This window comes from Pleurodeles waltl, chromosome 4_1 (assembly GCF_031143425.1).
Source record: "Pleurodeles waltl isolate 20211129_DDA chromosome 4_1, aPleWal1.hap1.20221129, whole genome shotgun sequence".
NCBI classification, from domain to species: domain Eukaryota; kingdom Metazoa; phylum Chordata; class Amphibia; order Caudata; family Salamandridae; genus Pleurodeles; species Pleurodeles waltl.
The window spans coordinates 733,427,246-733,444,349 of record NC_090442.1 but is presented as its reverse complement, the minus strand read 5'-3'; the positions used below and the strand labels follow the sequence as shown (position 1 = coordinate 733,444,349).

The 17,104-nt window shown below is 42.3% G+C and overlaps 1 protein-coding gene across 1 annotated transcript in view; it reads right to left on the bottom strand.

Moving 5' to 3' along the window:
* The window catches only part of LOC138288093 (collagen alpha-1(VII) chain-like), a 963,348-nt gene that overhangs the window by 546,016 nt on the left and 400,228 nt on the right, over positions 1-17,104 (bottom strand). Inside the window, exons 42-45 of the mRNA XM_069229319.1 lie at positions 17,041-17,085; positions 15,215-15,250; positions 14,723-14,758; positions 5,936-5,968 (exon numbers count right to left, since the gene is read on the bottom strand). Of these exons, the coding sequence (XP_069085420.1) occupies positions 5,936-5,968; positions 14,723-14,758; positions 15,215-15,250; positions 17,041-17,085 (150 nt within the window). The remainder of the gene's footprint in view (positions 1-5,935; positions 5,969-14,722; positions 14,759-15,214; positions 15,251-17,040; positions 17,086-17,104) is intronic.

Below are 17,104 nucleotides of genomic sequence, written 5' to 3'. Positions count from 1 at the left end.
AAACCATATTCTCAGCATGCTGTAACCTATTTATCTAAATAATTGCCTCTCTCTGTTAATTATAACCTATGTTTGAAAAACATAAGCTCCTTTTGAAAACTGTAATGTATGTTCTTTGTTTGGACATTACATCCTACGTTTGTAAGCCATAGTCTAGCTTTGTTTACTGTATGTTGAAATATAATTTCAAGAATATTGTTAAACTGTACTACTGTGTGAAAAACACCCACAAACAAAAATATTGAGAAGTAGGTGCATATAGATAAGTCTAGTTTTACTATTCTTAGCCCTATCTCTACACACTTTGAAGATATTTAAAGTATCACAGGAGATTTTATATATCTGCACAACTCTTTCCAAAAAAAGTCTCAGCTGCCTCAGCTCTTTCCTGGAAAGATTTGGGGTGATCAGTCAAGGGATACTGAGAAAAATGGAGGGTAATCCCGAAACAGATTATCACCATGCAATTTTCCATAGGAAAATCAAGTACAGCTACAACCAAAATGGATGAATGGAATTACACCAAATTTGGCAGAAAACTAGATCTTGATGCAGAAAAAGTGTTGTTTGTGATGTGGTGTAAATCTGTCCAACATGCTTTATGACATTAAAGTTAAAAATATATGTATACTTCACACTGCAGAGCTGACAGATCTAAACTTTAACTGGTGAATTTCAGTGGTTTTGTTTAAAACTGTATGCTTTAACTGACATTTCACATAACTATAAAGTATCTCTAAATATATATAAATATATATATAGGTAGTTATAGTTAGGACCTTTATTCATCGACTGAACATTTTTTGTTTTGCCAATAACTTTGGCGCCATTTGATGAGTCTTCATGTAATTATCAAAAAGTATACTTTGGTCAGTTCAGCTGCTATATTGAAAGTTTTGGGATGATTAGTGAAGCGGGGACCAGAATAAAGGAGGGGTGACAAAACACTTTTTCTCCATTCTGTGTCTATAGGGACTTTACATTCTTTAGACAAGTCTACAGCCCAAACCGCTGAACGGAATTACACCAAATCTGGCATGACGCTAGATACTGTTCCACAGATTGTGCTTTAGGTGGTTTGGTGTAAATCTGTTCAGTAGCACACCTATTCAATCACCCAGAAAAACACCCTAACATCCACTCTCACACCCAGAGAGACACTGTCACATCCACTCTCACACCCAGAGAGACACTGTCACATCCACTCTCACACCCACACAGACACTCTCACACTTATATATATAGTTTCACTGAAAAATCCTACTTTTACAGGGATGTTATAGTTAGGAAATAGAATTAAAAAACCTTAGAAATTCACTGAAAAAAAACACTTTTTTTCAAATGCTTCTTGCCCTGGGGTGGGTCCCTCTGAGTCCCCCGCATCAGAGATTTTATTTTTTGTGGGACTCGGATGAAGCTGTTTGCCAACTCTTCCTGGTTGAAGTGTTGGCAGCCGATCAGAGCTCTGGATTTCCCTGCACAAGCTTGTTATTATTTACAAACCCTTCATGCCTCTAGATTCACACCAGATAACATAAAACACTCTTCCTGGACCACGAGCTACCTTTCTGCCAAATTTGGTGTAATTCCGTCCAGTAGTTCAGGCTGTAATTGTGTCTAAAATCCCTAAGGGAACCATAATGGGAAATGCACGTCTTTCGACAACCCCTTTTTCTCTGTCCCCGCTTGACGGATCACCCTGAAACTTCCCATGTACAAGATTCACTTTGTAAAGATTCGTCAAATGGTGCCAAATATATAGACAAGTGAAAAAAACACTTTTTCAATAGAAACATGGTCCTAACTGTAACATATTTATAAATAACCTATATTTAACTATACACATTTCCCTTGTTAATAATTCGGTGCTCAATATTCAGTTGACAATATTATGGTGTAATGATATTCTTCAAATGATATTGTGGTGGTTTACTTAGTTAACTGTTACCAATAAGGTTAATTAAATACAAAAGGGGAAGTCTCAGATGCATACGCGTGTTAGCTTTGTAGCTTTATTCCTTTTTTTTGGGACTCCAAAAAGCCTTGTGGACAAAGTTCAGAAATATATGGACCTTTTCATGCATAAGATTGTTTCCTTTAATCATATTGCTTTCGATTGGATACAGTCAGATGATCTGCTAGTGTGGAGGAAATGTCTTTGTCCTAGACAGAGATCAGCTCCAGAACTTTTGGTGGGACAAACCAGAATGGTCAGGCCAATTTGTGAGTTGACAACAGAGGTTTGACTCACTATTTCGAGCCAGTCTCTTCCTGGAAGTTTTCTGCAAAATTTTACAGAAAGTTTCCAAACTTCTTGCAGTTTCTTGCTTGCTTTTGGGAAAACAAGTACCCACTAGCTCAGGGCAAGGGTTCAGAGACTTTGGATTTTCTCTCGGGGGCTAGGATTCAATTTACCAAAATGCACCTGTGCAGTAGGGAAAATACAGCTGCAACTGGTCAGCTAGTGTGTTCCTCTCTTTGGCTTTGCAGGTGACTCCTTCCAGCTCTTTTGTATCTGTTGCTGATCAAGAAGAAGTCCACTCCTTTTGCTTTGAGTCAGACAGTCCTTTGTAGGTGCAGTCCTTCTGAGTGCAAGTCTTCTGTGTTGCAGTCCAATCGTCCAGCAGGGCAGTCCTTTTTCTGATGTTCCAGGCAGTGATATGAGGAGCTCCTGCAGCCCTTCTATATTTATCCTCCATTTTGCACTGGCAGGAGGGGTAGCATCCCCACCAGTAGGGGTAAGGCTACCCCCCTCTATGACCACTATGAAGTGTAGCATATGTTTGACCCAGAATGCACTGTTCTCCCAAAAATCAAAATGGAGAAATTCTCTCCTTTGTTTGTGTGTCTGTGCAACCCAGTCCAGAGGTGTGGCTAACAACTGACTACACTTCCCTTCCAGACCCTCTCTTAATTTAATTAGGGGGCCTCCCATCTGGCTAGAGATAAAGGAAGTGGGGTGGTCTGGGTCCTGTGAAATCTGTTCTCTGCAGAGGCTCCTGCCTTTGAAGTCCAGCTTATCTCCCCAGACCCCATCCTCTTCCCTGGGTTCTCCAGGAAGCAAATCTCCCCCACATGGGTGTAATGTTGCAGCCCACGGTCACTTCACACCTACTCAGAGAGCAGCTTGGCTCAGGCTGTAAAAGACTGACCAATCAGAACAGGCTGGAAGAGAGCTGCTTTAGGGAACTTAGAGATAGTAATTTCTAAAAATACTTTACTGTGATAGTTATAATATTCCAACCGTGTGCAAGTTTTGTGATTTATTGTAACTATTATTCTGATACTTTGAACGATATTTCTAGCTAGCTACAATCAAAGTTTATTAGTTTATTAGTTTAATAAAGCATTCCCATCCTATGGGGTTAGCAGCACTAGAATAGGAAAAAATGACTTTGGCAGTTTTTTCTTACCAAGGCATATAACATATATTTAGTAATGTCCCTGCATTTAATAACAATGCACCCTCCCTTTGGAACACCTAGGGCAGACCTTAGGGTGACGTTGAAGTTATAAAAACCAAGTTTTGAGCTTTGGAAGTACTTTGAATTCCAAAATTGAATTTGGATCTAGTTTTATTTTAAAACCAACCTACAATGCCAGCCTGGCTTTAAATGACAGATATCACAGCACTGCACCCATAAGAGCATAACGTCCACTGGGGTCTCAAAACCTACATGCATTACTACATATATGGGGAGTTTACAGGTAGGTTGTCTTTGTTAATTCGAAGTATACCAACTACCATATACCTTAGGAGGACAGAGCACTGGTCTTGGGCCTGGTTAGCAGAGCCCAGGGCACATTCAGAGTCGGTAACCACCAGCATTAGTCAAATAAAGGGGGTGATCAGGGCAAAAATGATGACTTTCCTACACAACCTTCAATAGATTTCCCTGCCTTGGACAACCATGCAAGGCATGTCAATCCTTAGCAGGGAAATGCATCAATGACTCCCAGGGGAAGTGAGAAAACTCTCTGAGAGTGAGGGCCATTGAATTTTTGTTTTTCAAGAGCAAACTTTTATTTTGGAATATATTCTTGAAAAATTGTTTCCGAGCTGGCACAATAAGCATGGTACCCACTTGATAAACTCTTCAGCCTGCAGAGCACCCACAACAGCAGCAGTTGTTCTGGATTTGTAAGGTACTCCCGAAGGTAGAAGGGGATCTCAAAGGAGAGTAGTTGATTCTCCATCAATGAGGTGGAAGCTATTGTGTCTGTTTGTAATCCACAGTATCTGTTTGTGAACTATGGTCTCTTTTTTAAAACTACAGCCTGTGCTTGACAACCATAGTACCTGAGAGGATTGTCGGACTTCAGAAAATGCAGTCTTTGTTTAAAAACTATATATACAGTGTTTGCAAACCATGGGGTCCATTTGAAAAACATAGTCAGTGTATCCGTGGGCTCTATAAGATAATATCTCTAGAAAATATAGGCTATCTTTGCAAGCTATAGTATCTGTAAAGTACAACTTTTGTTTGCAAATAAAGGCCCTGCATATTGCTCATACACCAGGATTTGTTAATAAAGCCTCTCTTGTGCAAAATGACTCTTGGTAAATCCATACTAGTTTTACGCCATAAATTGCTTGTAAACTGTTATTGACAGATATGTTAGGATGAGCTAATCCAATCTGCCCAGAGTTTGCTTCTTTTCCAAGACTTACTGAATTGAAGCACACAATTGATTGTTAAGCCCAGGAACTATAACAGCTGTATTCTTAAATTGACTTGGGTATAAAGAGTTTTTAACACAATACTCTTAGTATTGATATTCGTATTTTGACATTAAACAAATTCTTGGATGATGTGGCTTTGTTGTAAGAAGGGTGTTATATTCTTGTGCAATCAACTATTCAGGGTGAATGAAGGTGGAAAATTAGACATGGTGAAGCAACCCCCAACATGTGTATGCCTGGGGTTGCTGCAAAGCTTATGAGGTGGTTATGGTTGTAATCGAAAGACTAGTCAAAAATGTGGAAGTTGAGTATTTGTTTTGCAAGGAAAGTAAGTCAGTATCAATATCACTTCATGACAAAATAAACTCGATTTTTACAGACCTCATCTGGTGACTGAAAGGGAACAGACCGCAGGGGCTTCTCTCTCAGTCACGCAGAGACAAGGCCACAATTTGTGAATTTCTGGCTGAATTTCTGTTTACTATCCAAACAATTGCATGGAAGATTTGGGGTCAAAGGTAGCTTGCTTCAACATGTGGTCTTGAAGTGGCCTCTGAGGCTTCTTAATGTCCTGCTTCATCTGATACGCTATAGCAATGATGTGCATCATTCTTGAAATAGCAAGTATTTCAGATAATTGGTTGCAACCAGCTATTCAAGTCAATAATGGATGTATGGGCCCCGAAATAATCAAAACATACAGTTCTTAAACTAAAAAAATGGAAAACTGGGCCTGTCCCATGTTTTATGGCACTTTACTAGGGTATTGGTTTCCTAAAGGGAAGACCTGGGACCCATCACACACTTAGCAAAATAGCTAGCCCCCCACCACAGTTTCTGTAATCTTGTTAGGTGGGCAGACAGAGATGAAATGAGGCATGGAAAAAAGTTATTTAAGATTGGGTCTACACTTCTTGTTAATTTCCAAAGATGCCAAGGACCATACATGTTCACCATCCTCCAGGGTGGTCCACCTCATCCCCATTCCTTTCCCTCCCTTCCCCGGGGCGGGGGGAGAGGTGGCAAGAGGTGGGCAAAGATTGGAGGAAAAGTGCACTTGGAAATACGTTTCACTAATTAGGTTTGGCATGGAAGTATTTTGCTTAGGCTTTTCATGCTGGCTAGGTGAGAAGAAATGTGAAGGACGTTGCTAGGTGCAAGGGAAGATTTCTGTTACTTCTTATTCATTGCTGGGATTATTGCCATAAAACGTATTCAAGATTGATTTAATCATAAATAAGGCAAACTTACCCTGCCTCCTTTTTTCCCAGTGGGACCCACAACCTGTGGAGAGACCAAAAGTGTGATCCTTCTGTGATTGGCCTGCAGCACAGCACTCAACAATGTATAACATCAGCGATATTATGCTGGATGTGCACCACTTCACCATTATTCACATAGTACCAAATACCCATGGATTCTCTCTTTATGTAGAATTTCCAGGCATCTTGAATTAGGAACATGTCATTTTTTCCAGGCCATTCACGCTACATTACAAATATGTTAGGGTATCAAACTTGAATCATAAAAACATTTGATAATAAAAAATCAGAAACCGAACACAAACATTTAGGGATTAGGAGTGCACAGAACAGCAACAGTAAAAATAGTTTGAATGTAGGGAACAGGTAAAAACGTAAAATTAACTGAAATAGAGGTGCAGGGGTGTTTATAATTACAAATAATAAAAAAGAAATGTTTAATAAAACAGAAATGATTAGGAATTATTGTCAAATGTGACTAATGATGAAGTTTTAAATTACGTGGAAAGCTATTTATATTAATTTTAAAAAGAAACTTCTGCGATTAACCTCTGAATTCTAACACCCCTTCCCCACCTCGACTTTTGTAAAAAAAAAATTTTTAAATGAAGTCTGAGATCAATCTGGAAGTTAAAAATGACTCTAAAGAAAATGGAACAATGGGCCATGTCCTTTGGCCATGTCCTGTGCATTTTACCACAACCTTTGCTGCTAGTACGCCTAATTGGGTTCTCTCTGATAGTGGAATCCTTGGCAACTGATACATATTACATTGCCTATTGAATGGGGTTAATTGGAGTGGAGTGGGTTAGAGTAGATCATAGTGGAGCGGATTGGGGTAGATTGGAGTGGAATGCGGTACATGGGTAGAGTGGGGTAAATTGAAGTGGGGTAGACTGGGACAGATTGAAGTAGGTTAGGGTAGATTGTAGCGGTGTATAGTGGGGTGGGGTAGAGAGGGTTTGGGAGGGTAAACTGGAGTGGAGTGGGGTATACTGGAGTAGATTAAGTGGTGTGAATTGGAGAGGTTTAGAGTGGAGCAGCATGTTGTGTCATGGAGTGAATGGCATAGAATAGAGTGGTAAGTCGTAGAGTAAAGTGGAGTGTTGTAGAGTGGTGTAGCATAGAGTGGCTTAGTGTGGAGTATGCATGGTGTGGTAGCGAACTGCCATTACAGGCAACACATTTTCAGTTTAAATGACCATTACATCTTCACTAAAATACGGTTTTACTTCACACAAATGATAATGTGTTCAAATGTCATCACCTAGTGTATTGATGTGTTTTGATTGTATTTAAATATTTGTTTCCACCACACTTCAGAATTATAAAAAATGTGCTTCATTTGTACTAATTCTGATATATTCTGAAACATCAGCGCAGTTCATTTTTTGCTGTGTGCTAGAAAAAAAACATTTCACACCATGTCCTCTCACATGGGTAATCATCAGGATAGTAACATAAATTGTCTCACTTTGAAGTCAGAGAAAGAAAAGTAAACATCATGCTACTTTGGAAGACAGAGCCTGCTGACATTGACCTCTGTCTTTGAATGCACAGCAAATGTGACAAGATAAGAACAAGATTTAAAGGCCTGTTTACAGAAAGGGAGATTGTGGAAAAAATACAGTGAACAAGGTTTGGGCAAGGGTAGGGACGAACTGTAGCTGGACAGCCTAAAACAAATAAAGCCAGCAAATAGAAAGCCAGAACATGTGAGTTACAGAACACAAAGCCAATGCTCAGCAATGGACAGAATGCATTCCCACAGAAACTTTCAGAATGACCCCAAGAAGTCATAAGCAAACCAGACAGCTGTGCTGTGTGGTAGGCTTCAACCTAATGAGGAGCACAGAGTATTCCATCTAGAAGGCTGGTTTCATGTGACAATCTGACCACATAAACCACTGCATCTAAAAAAGAATAAGGACAGGGAGAACAGACTTGGATACTTGAAGTGGGGATTATCTGTGCTGAGAATGCTGCAATAGATACAAACTATTAGCCATCAAGACTTGAAAATCTACGTTTAAGCTGAAGGGGGCCTCTTCAATTTCTATTTTATGTGACTGAACGTACCTCTACAGTGTTCTAAAGTTTTCTTGTATTTGGACCAGAACCAAGAATTTAGGGCAGAGATTTGCCTTTGCACATCACTGAAAAATAAGGTATCTTCCCAGCAGAAGATCAATTAAAGGAACAATGGCCCGTATTTATACTTTTTGACGCTAAACTGCGCTAACGCAGTTTAGCGTCAAAAAGTTTAGCGCCGGCTAACGCCATTCTGAAGCGCCATGCGGGTGCCGTATTTATTGAATGGCGTTAGCCGGCGCTAGCAGACCGGCGCTGCCTGGTGTGCGTGGAAAAAAACCACATACACCAGGCAGCGCCGGCGTTGGGGAAAATGGCGTTAGGGCGTCTTAAAAATGGTGCAAGTCAGGTTGACGCTAAAAAATCGCCTCCACCCGATTTGCGCCATTTTTAACGACGCCCAGACGCCATTTACATGACTCCTGTCTTAGTAAAGACAGGAGTCATGCCCCCTTGCCCAATGGCCATGCCCAGGGGACTTATGTCCCCTGGGCATGGCCATTGGGCATTGAGGCATGTAGGGGGGCACAAATCAGGCCCCCCTATGCCAAAAAAAAATATTTAAAAAATAAAAAATTATACTTACCTGAACTTACCTGAATGTCCCTGGGATGGGTCCCTCCATCCTTCGGTGTCCTCCTGGGGTGGGCAAGGGTGGCAGGGGGGGTCCCTGGGGGCATGGGAGGGCAGCTGTGGGCTCATTTTGAGCCCACAGGTCCCTTAACGCCTGCCCTGACCCAGGCGTTAAAAAGAGGTGCAAATGCGGGGTTTTTTGCCCCACCTACTCCCGGGCGTGATTTTTGCCCGGGAGTATAAATACGACGCATTTGTGTCGCAGTCATTTTTTTGGACGGGAACGCCTACCTTGCATCTCATTAACGCAAGGAAGGCGTTCACGCAAAAAAATGACGCTCTTTCCTCATACTTTGGCGCTAGACGCGTCTAACGCCAAAGTATAAATATGGCGTTAGTTTTGCGCCGAATTTGCGTCGAAAAAAACGACGCTAATTCGGCGCAAACGGAGTATAAATATGCCCCTCTGAATCTCAGAGACAACTAAATAGCCACATTATGTACCCACCGTACTCTGTAACTAAGATCTTCACAATACATTGGAACAAAACGTTCAGAAAACATACAATTACAGTTCAGAAAATGTTCAAGCATTAATGGGTGGGTTCGTACCACTGAACCAGCACATTTATTTAATCATCCATCTGGACTGAAGATCTATGCTTGACCTGTAAAACTGTGAACTTTAATTCAACCATCTGAACTTTATGCTCATTCTGGCTCAGGGTTACTGGCCATGAATATGCATTCATATGCCCACCTATATTTTAGGATCCCCAACATCGTAAGTACCACAAAACAAGCACTTGCATGCATTTATCCATCTAAATGTTATATCACTTTGCCATCCGGGTAGCAGTGAGCAAGCACTTGCATGCATTCATCCACCTAAGATTTAGGACTCTGCATCCTCTAGCAATAAACCAGCACATGTTTCTATCTAGGGCCTAGTGTTACCAGGGTCAGCTCAAACGATTTTAAAGATATTTAGAGGATGGCCCCCATTTCCGTCAATTGAGTTGTGATTTCCCCACTTTGACACACACTATCACAATTTGAAGATCACAAGATTTCTCCTTCAGATGCTCGCCCTAAATCATGGCACTACTTTTGCTGCTCCCCATTCTTAAAAAAAAAGTGTATTTAACATTACACGCACTGTAAACCCAAATAGGATGTATAGAAAAGATACTGAGGGATGGTTCCTCCTTTTCCTACAAAAGCCATGTGCTGTGCTGAAGCCATCAACCAAGGTGGGATCTCTGCAAGCCTGGTTGTTGTATTTGTTTGTTCTTTTGGAACCACAGTAAATATATTGTGACCAACATGGTATTCTTCCTCACTCAAAAAGTAGCACACAACTTTAAAAAGAGGAATGTCATATCACAGCTTCTCTGGTGTCCTGTGGTTTGTACAGAGCAACCTGGCCACCAAAGCGTGGTTTTCATGGTATAAGCCATGGAGATGTCTATACTCTTCGAAGGTCAGTTTGAAAGTAAGTTGTCTACGTTGGGCACACAAGTAACGGTGCGCGAGGGTGCAATCATATAGTGCTTTGCAACTTCGTGTAGATTTTTTAAAGAATGCTACCAGCTTTGTGAAGCACAAAGTTGTTAAATATTTTCCAAAGAAAGGGGCACTATGATAAAGAACCATGTACGGCAGCAGGAATATGTTCTTGTTTCCCACCGTAACTCTGGACCAGTGCTCACTTGTTTTACTGGACTGTACAAGACTGGCTGGCAGTATTACCCGCTCAGGGGCACCCAAGCCCTCTGAACCCTGATAACTGCTGTAACTTTCTGCCACAACAGAGTTAAAAGGGGCCATTTTCTTCGATTGCACAGGGGCTCTTGGAATCCCAGCTACGCTACTGTTCGTGCACCTTACATCGGGTCATCTGGTTATAGTTGAATGAAGGACTTTGCTCCGTTTTCCAGGTGTCACAGTATGATAGTGAAAAAATGGAAAGGAATTCCCTGCAACCTGAAGTCACGCCGTGCTCGAGCGCAGCATTCAGCTGTAGAGGAAGAAATCGAGGTAAGCTTGTTGGTGAAGTGCAAAGTCCAGGAACTATACCTGTCTGATTGAAAGGCAACGGTTTCTGACATCAAGGGCGACATTAAAAGCAGCTTTACAGCAATATAATAACAAATTCTATACTCACTAAGAAAGGATTGTAAATGCATTGACATGCTTTTTCCACAAGACTGATGATCGGAATTTTTTTTTCAGAAATGAAAATGTCAGAAGACTAACATAGCTGCAGTGTGAGAGAGGGTGAATGAGTAAAGTTAATTGAAAACAGCCAGGAATGTTCGCAGATTGTATGGGTGTGGAGGATTTTGCATGCAGTTTGCACCTTTAGTTATAAACAAATGATTTCGTACGTGGGCTGGCAACTTGAAGTGGGGTATAGTGTTTCTTGATTATTTATTGAAAAAATACTCCTATGAACTTCAGACCTATCACAAATGTTTTTACCTGCCACCATTCTATGTTTTTGGTGGTATGTCAAGGCAATTTGTGCGTGCCAAAGTTTTATGAAAACAAGAATCTGGAGGTGGTAAAGTGTCACAAGAACATTTGTATACCTTTCTCTTGTATGGCATTTTGTTTTGTGGTGATATGTTCTTTTGTGCTGCTGTGTTTCTATGCAATATTACTGTAATGTGTTTTTGTTGTGTTGTGTACTATTACTATTATGGTATGCCCTCATGTTTCAATTGTATTGGCTGCGCTGCCTTACATTGCGTCGGGGGAGGGGGTGGGCGATCCATGGGCACTGCGTTGGGTTTTTTCACCTAACACCCATGGGTTTTGACGCATTCCCAGATTTTCAAGGATATGTAAACCTGGGAATATGACAAAACTGTACCCCAAGGGGAGGCGTAATGAGTAGCAATACCTTTATTTCTTCTCCTTTTTTCCTCTTTTCGTGTGTGCTGCATTCTTCAACACATGTAGAAAGAAGAAAACACCTCTCTGGATTGTTATTGTGAAGCAAGGTGCCCCTTCCTGCACAAAAACAAACCTGCCAACAACGCAAACACCATTGCACCATGGTGCTGCCTAGTGCCACCTACATTGGGGCTAAGCAGCTGTAGGAAGCTGCCTAACGTCACTGCGGTATGTGAATACCATGCAAAGGGTTCAAGGGATCCCCAGTGAGTAGACAGGGCTTTCTATGCAATCCCAAATTGCTCTGTTTAGGGGGAGTGTGGCCAAGCAGCCATAGGCTTAACACAGAGGAGTCAAAGTCATCTACAAATACTCACAATACTCAATGAATGAGGCACAGGACTCAAAAAGGAGATCCACACAAATTTATAAAAATAGCAGGAATCTTTATATATGTTTAGGCATCAGTGAAAAATCATTCAGGTAAGTATGTTTTAAAAAAAGACTTCTTCTCACTTCTGAGTTAGGCAATGTTGACATATAGGAGGAAAAACAAGTTCTGCAATCAGGTAGAGTACAGCGACTTACAAGACCAATCTCCTGGTGTTAAGGTGAGAAGTGGGCACGATTCAAGGCAGCACCAACCTTACACCCTCTGTGGCACAGGGGCGGCCGGGTGCAGTGTGGAAAACAGCGTTGGGTGCCAATGCATTCCAATGGAGATCGTCACTGCGACAAAAGGCTGCAGGCTAGGACCAGGCATCCAGTTTGGGTGAGCCACTAAATGGGCTCAGGTCTTGCAATGCTCGGGGACACACAGACACTAGTGGTCCTCTTCTCCTCAGTCCTGGGCATCTGGATGCAGAGGGTTCTTGAACTGTTGAATGTCCGTCACCGATCGCTGCAGAGGGGGGGCCCACAGAACAGGCTGAAGGCCTAGACGGGGTGTACCAACAAATGGGCTCAAGTCTCATGAGCCTGGGGAATGCAGAGACAACAGTGGTCCTCTTCTCCTCAGTCCATGGCATCTGGGTGCACAGGTGCAGTGGACCCTGCGGGTCGCCGTCACCGGAGGTGGTCGCAGTTGAGGGGGAGCCTGCACAAAGAGACTACATGCATTGAAATGAAGTTCGCAGTGGGGAAACCCACAATGGACTTTGTCCCTGGAGAGGCTGGGACCACATTGGAACCATTGGCCCACTTCAACACGGGCTGGGAGGTTTGGTGCAGTGGGGCTGTCCAGCGGCGGTTTTGGTGGTCCAGAGTCCTCTTCATCGGTTCTGGGTATTTGCAAGGATGCAGGGGAGCAGCTCCGCTACTCCACAGGAGTTCCTTGTGCTGGGGTGCAGTCTGGCAGTCTTCCCCGACTTTTGGAAGTTTCCGCAGCTGGAGAACAAAGTATCTTTCTTGCAACTGTCAAAGTCCACGGGCAGGCTGGCAGGGTTGGTGTAGAGTCCGTCACGGATCCTCAGTTCTTGTCTTTTGCATCTCTGGAGTATCCTTCTTCTTCAGGTCAGCCGGGATCTGCCTCTCTGGTGCCAGGACATCCCCTAAACGCTCAAATTAGGGGTATTAGGGGTGTATAGGGTAATTGCCAATGGGCTACTGACCATTGGGGTCACTTTGCCCCCTATATGACCACTTCCTGTGGGAAGTGGGTATAACCCTGTCCCACAAATCCTAGGTACACCATCTAAAAAATGGCTACCTCACAAAAATCGGGTCCACCTCACAGTACCCACCTTAGGGGTGGTACTAGCCAGGAGGTGGCATGCTTACCTGACTAGCTAATTTTCTCAACTGTACAGGTACCAAATGGAATCTGTCCAGCCCTTTGAGGCTTGCCACCTTAGGAAAGCTAGGATCATCCAGTGGGTGTTATACCCCCTTCCCAGACAGGCTTTGTTCTGGGTCTCCTGAGAGCAGAAGGCTTTCACCCTAGAGGTCCAGAACAGTGTCTCAGATGGCAGGCTGGCAGAAACTGGTCAGAGATCACACCAGAGGCTGGTAGGTTTTCAGGGGGTACCTCCAAGGTGTCGTCTGGTTGCATGTATTGGTAAAGCTAACACTGGCGTCAGTGTGGGTTCACTAATACGAGATGTTTGATACTAAACATCCCTATCTTCAGTGAAACCATCATGTAGCTGGGGAACTCGTATTGACCAGTGTCCAGCAGATGCATTTAAGTTGGCTTCTCTGGCTACTTACTATGTCTGAGAATTGACAAAGACATAGCAAGGGCACATCGGCTCGTGCAGATATGCCCTCACGTGTAATACAATGCATCCTGCCTTAGGCCTGCTAGAGGGGTGATACATATATTGCATGCAGTATTAGGGGACATGGCACACAGACTGTGTGCTATGTCGTGTTTTCACTTTTGTCTGCACCAAGACCCGCAGCCTGTCATGTCCTTGGTGAGGGGTCCTTTAGAGTGGGACAATTTGTGCTGCAGCCCTTAGGGACCCTCTTTAGTACCTCTGGCCCTAGGTACCAGGGATACCATTTACTAGGGACTTACAGAGAGTGCTAAAGGATTTGCCAATTAGGGAGACAATTGTACAGTTTAGGGAAAGAGATGCAGCACTAGGGACCTGGTTAGCAGGAACCCAGTGTACTTTCAATCACAATCACATCAGATATCAGGCAAAAAGTGGGGAATAACCATGTTCAAAAGAGGCACTTTCCTACAGCAGCAAAATATGCACTGATGCTACCTGTAAGGACAGGAATGCACCATATCTATTAAATACAGTGCATTCCTGCCCTTTCAAATTGGCGTAGGGTAGCACAGCGAAAAATACATGCGGCGTTGCCCTACGCCAGCTCCTTGTAAATATGCCCCTCTGTCTTAAGTTAGCGCACTGAGTGCTCACTTTACATGACACAGCCCTGTATGTCCAAATGACAGCTGGCTTTTTTTCAAATTAATTTATATTTCAAAGCAATCGAAATTGAATAGAAAGTCGACATAATTGGTGTACAAATTACATTGGCCCCTGTAATATCCTGCCTATGTAGTGTGGGTGAATGCTCTGTAGCAGGAGATTGACATTCTTTTGTCAAGGGCCTGCCAAGGTTTATGACATAAGAAATCAAAAAACAGGGCATATCAGTGCCATGAGTCTTGGAACAAAAAAAGTTTAATAGCTCCTTTCATCTTGAGGAAGAGTGTGTGATTGCTAATAAGGAAAAAAAGGTTTGTACTTACCCCTATGGCAGGAGCTCCTGGGAATCCTTGGTTACCCTGTAATGGAAAACAAATATCTGTACACAGAGTCAACATGAATGAAAAACAAAGATATGATAAAGCAGACTCATTGTACCCTATAAGTCTAACAAGCAAACGAGGAGGACTCATTAGGAACCTACAATGAGTTAATGATTGGCGCTGACCTCTTCCGTGATGTAAAGGCAACAAGTGCTAATTTGGGCATTACTCTCTAAGCCTTCACTCATTCCCAGGCCTTAAGCTGAGTGCCAATACATTGATTATAGTAACATCTCTTAGTAAAAACAGAGTGTGTTATGAAGTGCTATATTAAAAATAAGTTATTAATGAAGTACCAGAGGACCCTTAATATCGTTGGTTGGAGGGGGTCGGATTTCAAGACTGATCTTGAGGCCATGCTACCGGATACACAGTTGTATAGGGTGACTGGACCTTTTAATTATCTGTTGATAACATTAATTTGTGACTCACCTGATCACCTTTGTAGCCAACAGGACCTGGAAGACCCTTGAAAAGATCAAATAGCAAATAAATCAGTGTAAAGAGATCGGGTCAATGAAATAAAATAAATATTTAAAACATTCTCATAAACAGCAGGCAGAATTCTTTTCAGTTTGTGGTTAGTGGGACAGAAAGCCAGTAGGGACAGAAACGCTGATCCTAGAATTTAAAGTGGCTCATGGAACACTGTTGCGTCTAGGTGACGTAGAGTTGTACAAATGTGTAATGATCTATTTTCATTTGCTTGGGCACTTGTGATTATCCTTTGTTTTTTTGTTTAATGTCGATACCCTCTTTCTGGAACTTGCATAAAATTAGCTTTGGAGGTAATTGCCTGATTGGCAGCACTTGTTATTAATATCCTCCATAACCACGTTATATAGGAAGTGGGTCAGCAAGCCTCACAGACCTTTTACTACTTTTGCTATTTCAGTACCACTGGCAATCTCTTCTTCACAGAAACATGGCTGATGTAGCCATTTGCAGGTCCAACATAACCTCAACAAAACCTCATAGAAAACTTTCTCCCAACAATTTGAACAAATGTGCATCTCAGACACCTTTCATTGATTTTTAACATCTGTCTCATGGGAAAAGTCTAAGGGTCACAAATACAGTTAAGTGGTAGAAGAACATCTGCCAAACATTGACTGATGTTTAGCGTACAGCTCTCAGTTTCCCCTCACTTAGAGTTGATGGATCCTGTGTTTATGAAAGGGAGAGCACTAAAAACACCAATAACCCTCTTCTATAAATAATCCATATAAAATATGTTTGATTATATTCCACAGAAACAAATAAAACCTTGAAAATACATAACAATACAAATTAGACAAAATCATTTACTTATCTTATACAACCCTTGAAACCTTCAAAAAGGAATCACTCAGAAATCGACTAGCAATACCACACTGATAAAAATGTGTAAAGTGGGTGAGGACATCTAGAAACTGTAAATAACTGATTTCATTAACTAATCTTCAAAGAGGAAACATGGCTAGCATCCCTTGCCAATCCATCATCATCATGTGTCATTTTTCTTTCGACTAATACATTTTCATACTCAAGTGAAGCCCTCCTTTCATCTCCCTTGTAGCAGCAGTGTAATGCAGACCCCTGCAGCCCCTTTGGCGCGGGGGAGGGCAACCATTCAGGGTGTCCTCAACCTTTTAGGGCAACCCAGTTCATCCCCATACCAATGAATATCTGAGGGATCCATCATTTTGAGTTACGCCCTTCCCTCTAGAGTGCCTCATAGTAGTGGAAGCTTCTACACCCCCTCCTTGGTTAAGGCAACCATTCTTCTTTGGTGGTGAAAACATGAAATCTCAAACATCCAAACTGCTGCAGCCACCCTATAACTTAGACAAATCAGTGCGACTGTCTCCTCCCAGTCTTGAAAAACGTAATTGCCTTCCTATCAGCACCTAAGAAACCTGCATAGCCCTCTGTCCCACACACAAGTGCACCCCTGGACCACGCTCGAGTACTTCAACTTTAGAAATCACCACAACACGCCTAGATGACCCTTACACTCATCCAACTAAAGCCTACTCTGCATTTGCCAAGCATGTAGGAGGTAATAAAGATGCCAGATGCTTTACATTTCAGCATCCCAGGCAAAGGAACATGTTTCTGTTGACTCTCTTCATTGAGGGCGATTACCCTGAGCATCATTTACATGTTGCCTTTGGGTTCATTTCAGAGGTGTGCCTGGTTCTCAGGTCGCACTGCTTTATGTGCAAGAGAAGGCATGGGTCTGAGCCAGCGCCACAAGCATGGAAAGGTTTTCTTACAGCAATTCCTTGTGGTCCACTTTTACCAACTTCTCCACGTTCTCCCTGAAAAACAAAATTGGTA